General features: G+C 45.6%; 1 protein-coding gene across 4 annotated transcripts in view; it reads left to right on the top strand.

The window, feature by feature from the left end:
* The first annotated feature begins 1,222 nt into the window (after positions 1-1,222).
* Positions 1,223-5,162, top strand: part of nsfa (N-ethylmaleimide-sensitive factor a) — a 14,443-nt gene continuing 10,503 nt past the window's right edge. For 2 of the 4 annotated variants that reach the window (XM_008330711.2, XM_017040795.1), the window contains exon 1: positions 2,469-2,775. In XM_008330711.2, coding sequence (XP_008328933.1) covers positions 2,764-2,775 — 12 coding nt within the window. In that variant the 5' untranslated portion in view covers positions 2,469-2,763. Of the gene's footprint in view, positions 1,478-2,468; positions 2,776-5,162 lie in introns of those variants that run through there. The other 2 variants (XM_025064732.1, XM_025064733.1) reach the window with 2 other exon arrangements.

The following is a 5,162-nucleotide window of genomic DNA, read 5'->3' as shown; positions in this document are numbered from 1 at the left end:
CAGACATAACTGTTACAGAGGTTATTTAAAAAACTCGTTCTGTTCCTGAGATGATCCATCATTTCTAACGACCGCTGACGTGTGACGTCGTGGTTGGACACAGACATGTAGCCTCCGTCCTCAATCAGACCTCACCAGTCAAACCTGCACACGGGCCCGGAGCCCACAGACCAGCTCTTCAACTTTGACCTCACGGCTGCGTCCGACGGCGTGGACAGTCGACACGTAGCATTTCTCTGACTCCTCTGGATCTTTGGCTTCGGTTCCTCCGTGGTTTGAATTAGAAATAAAATCATGGTTTGATCCAAATCTAAATGACATCAACCTCCACTTCCTGTTTCAGTTACAGCTGCTACCGCCCCCTGCTGTCAGTTAGACAACAACCAACAGAGTTCTTCACACCTTGGAGTGTCTGATTCCACGTGGAGGATGTTCTTCTTCTCCGTCACACGTTGTTCGATCCCACGCCGTTTTTTATTTTCACGCTGCATTTGAAAAAAAGCAGTAAAAAAAAAAAAATCTTTAAAAAAAGACTGGATCTGTGAGGTGAACATGTAGACTGACCACAGACCTACAGACCTGCAGGAAGGTCTGTGAAGAAGAACGACAACGTCCAGGACCATTACTATAAAGTGAGTCGGGGGGGGGGCCCCCCCCCCCCCCCCACAGACTGTCATCTCATATATTTGTGCCATATTTTATCTTGCAACATGTACAAGACAAACGAGCGACGGTGTAACCTGGTGGTGTGAACAGTTACTGCACTTGTTCTTCCTCTTCATTATTGTGTAAAGACTTTTGAATCTTTGTTGAACAAAAGTGCAGGCGGTGACACATGGGTCTGTCACGTGTCACCTCACGTCACGTGGATGTATGAACCTGTATGTGAGACATCAGAAGAATTTGATTCAACTGTTACAGGTACTTTATATAAAAATCTTTACAAGCAGCGGCGTCCTGGTTTTTCTCCACATCACTGGTTCTTAAACTTGAGGACCAGCAACATTAAGACACAGCAGCCAGTACTACACCAGTTTACATGAAGAATCTTATTCCAAACCCTAATGTTCGCCTCCGTAGTTCGTACCAGCAAAGAAAAAGTCTGTATTTTTCAAATTTGTATTTGTATGTAGTTCTCAGTCTGTCCACAGTGAGGCAGCACTGACGATAAGGTCGTCCATTACAACTGTGCTTGAAGCGGAAGAGAGGCGCAGGGCAGGCTACGGCCGCTGATTGGCTGTCAATTATGTCAATCACTGCGGCGCGTGGTTCGTCTCAAACACAGGCGGGAAACGAGGGACGTTAAACCCAAACAAATGGAAACTTTACAGAAACTAAAGAACGTGGCGTCGAGTTTCTTCACAGTTCAGAAGTTTATGGTTCCGTCAGTCGGAAAGACCGAACCTGGACCTGATGGAAGAGCAGAACCACCGTGAGGTCTGGACGGCTGCCTGCTCCGCTCCGCCCCGGTGAAAAGGTACGACTCGCTGCTCTGTTTTTATGATTCTCGGTCTGTGGTTCCTCGTGTTACTGTCTGTTGTCCGTGGTCTCTGGGTGTACTGGACCTGTCGACATTAGATCCAGTCCTATGGACCCAGTAACAGAGCCAGCAGGTGGCAGTAATGTCAACACTAGGTGGTGCAGACCTGCTGTTAAACGTTTTATTACATTTCAACCTTTTATAAAAATAATCATTCATGTAACACGGTTGGTGTAGAGAGTCAGTTACCATCACCCGTCGGTCCGTCGTCTTCACCTGGATTGTCTGTTTAAACTGAACTAATATGCAGCATAACGATGTAGTTCAGACCAAATATTCAGATACAATGTCATCACCCGTCGGTCCGTTGTCAGTTGTCATCACCCGTCGGTCCGTAGTGTCAGTTGTCATCACCCGTCGGTCCGTAGTGTCAGTTGTCATCACCCGTCGGTCCGTCGTCTTCACCTGGATTGTCTGTTTAAACTGAACTAATATGCAGCATAACGATGTAGTTCAGGCCAAATATTCAGATACAACATTGTGTCATTGCACACAGCAACATAATGCAGATAAATCTGTGTGTTTTCTTAGGATTATTACATTTTTGTCGTAGTAATCTGAAATATCCCATTTAATGTTACGTTATTTTACACACTGCTCAACATTTTATTTTGTTTCATTTTTCGTTCTGAAAGTCAGTATGCGGCTGTCAGTCTCAGATTGAACACCAGAGGGAGCCCTCAGATCAGACCGTTACCACACCTACAGCCAACCCTGCAGTTATTTGCATCTGCTTTACGCAGACTTGTATTAGCGCTGTGATACTGCAGCTTTGGTGACGTCAGTAAACACGTGATCACAGTTTTCTGAGCCGTCACAGCCTTTTGTTAAAATCATCGTAAAATCACGGTAGTGTCGCGAAAACTGCGGTTTGTGAATATTTGAAATAAACACTTGTAATTCCTCTAGTGTTTTTTATTTTATATTCTGTTTGAAAACATCTGATCCACGGAGAGACACGCGTCTGCTCGGCCCACTCTCGGTCCCCGCACGTGAGGATTTGTGACGTCACAGGAGGAACGTTTCCCTTCATATCCTCACGCGAGTGAAGGGACGCGCGACATCCGTGTGCGTGAGCGCGCTTCCTCTCGCATTAGCCAATCAGAGCGCCGTGCGCTGCGTCCTATAAAGGCCGTGGGCCGCCGAGCCTCCCTGCTCAGTGTCTCCGCTGTCCTGAGAACCACTGACCAGACCTGCGTCTCTCATCTACCGCAACCGTAAAGATGGCGGCCCGGGTAAGATGGAAATGCGTTATTTAGTTGTTGTTTTCACCGCCTTCATCCACCCTGTTGTCTGTGACTCCGGCCGATGGGCTGAAAACCTGGGCAGGGCGTAAAATGTCGGCGTCGTCTCCAGATAGATGCGGAGAGTCGTCTTACATTTTTCGCCCTGAATGTCACCGTGACGACGGCTTGTTGTGGGGGCTTCACATGGCCCCGCAGCCCCACCGCCCTGGCACTAGTCCGGGCGGATCATTTCCTGTCGGAATTGCATAATCCTGCAGAATAGTTCCATCATCTGTAGCTCCATCTGCCGTTAATCCTCAGCTCAGTTTGTCCTTGAGCCGAGCCACGCGAGACGGCGTGGAACAGCGTGGAACCGAGAGGACGCGACAATTCATATTTATATTACAGTAAAACCAGAGAGGAGGTTGTGACGTCGGTGAAAAGGCTCCTCTGTGAGCAGCTGGTGCTGGTGCAGTGATGGAGATGTTGACATCGTCAGGTGTGTCCCCCCCCCCCCCCCCCCCCCCCCCCCGACCCCACGGTCTCACAGACTCAGGGCCCCTCAGAGGGTCTCAGAGAGCTGAGGTTCGATGTTGACAACGCAGCCATGACTGGTCACGTGACCCACTGGTCCGGGACAGAGCAGCCCCGCCCACTGCCTGCTGACACAGGGTTCCCTCATGAGTTGAGGTTTTATTTAGTCTCATCTCAGAAACAGCTTCGAGTGATTTCAGGTTCCTGTCAAACATGTGTTTGTTCTGGTGGTTTTATCACAGATTCGTCGTTTTTCTTCTTCTTCTTCTTCTTAAACTGCTCTAATGTTTTTACAACGGAAACGGTTTTAACTTATTGATGCAATTGTTATTGATGTAGCCGTTGTTCAGCACCACGGAGAGCACCGTTAATTCCAGTCTAGCTGCTGTTAAATCAGCACCATGGACAGAGTTTTATTAACTCTGTTCTGGACAGAAAAACACAATCTTCTCCAAAACGATTTGTTTGACTAACTTTACTAAGTGACATTAATCTCCTTCTGTCTGCGCTGACAAAAACAGTCATTCATGTAGAAACACAATATCATTGACAGAATATATATATATATATATATATACATGTGTGTATATATATATATATATGTATTTAATAATAATGGAGTTAAAGTCTGGTTTTGTTGATGTGTTTTTGTCCCAAAAAATAATTTGACCTCCATTAACCCGGGATCTGAGACTTCCACCCTGAAATCTTACTTTATTCAATGAGCCCAACCTGGTGAGCGCCATCTATCTGTAAGGAAACCTGATATTTACGTGTGTGTGTGTGTGTGTGTGATGCACAGCCCTCCTCTGGGCTGGACCTATTTTTAGAGCTGCTTCCTGTGTTTTATCCTATGGGGCAGCAAAACAAACCAACACAGTGTCGTAGTGAACTCCTGTCCATTAGAGTCGCACCGGAGACATGTCTGAGACAGGGAGCTAGTACCAACGTGTACTCCTACTGTAGGAGTACAATAGTGTACTATAATAGTATATCCAAGTTTTTGATCAAAGTAAATATGTAGAAATCTCTATTCAAAGAAAATATATGTGAATAAAAACAACCACCAGTGTAACATAACAGAGTGAGTTACTCTTAGTACCAACTTTAGTCGACCCCCCCGGCCTCCACTGCCTGAGAGAGTTGGCTGCAAATAAAACAGAGGTGAAATTAGTAGCTCTGATATATTGAGTTCAATCCATTTAGTGAAAGTGCTGCAGCCGTCAGAGGAAACACCGACGTCTGAACTGCAGATGACTCAGGAAAAAGGCAACAGACTTTATGGTCTGTGAGGCGGAGCTGCAGTCACCCAGGGGGGAGGGAAGATGGATGAGGATGGATGAGGATGGATGGAGGATCTCTCAAGATGGATGGAGGATGGATGAAGGATGGATGAAGATGGATGAAGGGGGAACTGTCGACAAATGACATTTCCTTCCCATCCACAGACGTGTCTTCAGGACTAGATGAAAATCTTGGTGATGAAATCCTTATTGATTTCAGGACCATGGACAGAGTCACACCTCTCCACAGTTTTTTGGTTTCCAGTTTTTTTCCTAATGAAAATCGTAATGTTTCTTTTTTTTATCTCAAACTTTTCTCAACAAATCAACTTTTTATAAAAGCTCTTTCCTTTAAAGGTCATTAGAACCAAAATTAAAGCTAATTAATACTGCTAGTGCTTCTACGTTAGGTCCACATCGTGATCCTGTCCAAACAACAACAACAACAACGTCAAACCCAAAGACCCAGTTTTTATTTATTTATTTATTCTATAACGTTAGAGACACGTGTTCCAACATGAACCTCCATCTTTACAAACAGGAACTCTTTCTGATTCAGATGAATGTTTCTAGAATCAG

This window comes from Cynoglossus semilaevis, chromosome 17, assembly GCF_000523025.1.
Source record: "Cynoglossus semilaevis isolate Cse_v1.0 chromosome 17, Cse_v1.0, whole genome shotgun sequence".
In the NCBI taxonomy this organism is placed as follows: domain Eukaryota; kingdom Metazoa; phylum Chordata; class Actinopteri; order Pleuronectiformes; family Cynoglossidae; genus Cynoglossus; species Cynoglossus semilaevis.
The sequence above is the reverse complement of the archived record's forward strand: the minus strand, read 5'-3'. Positions and strand labels throughout refer to the sequence as shown.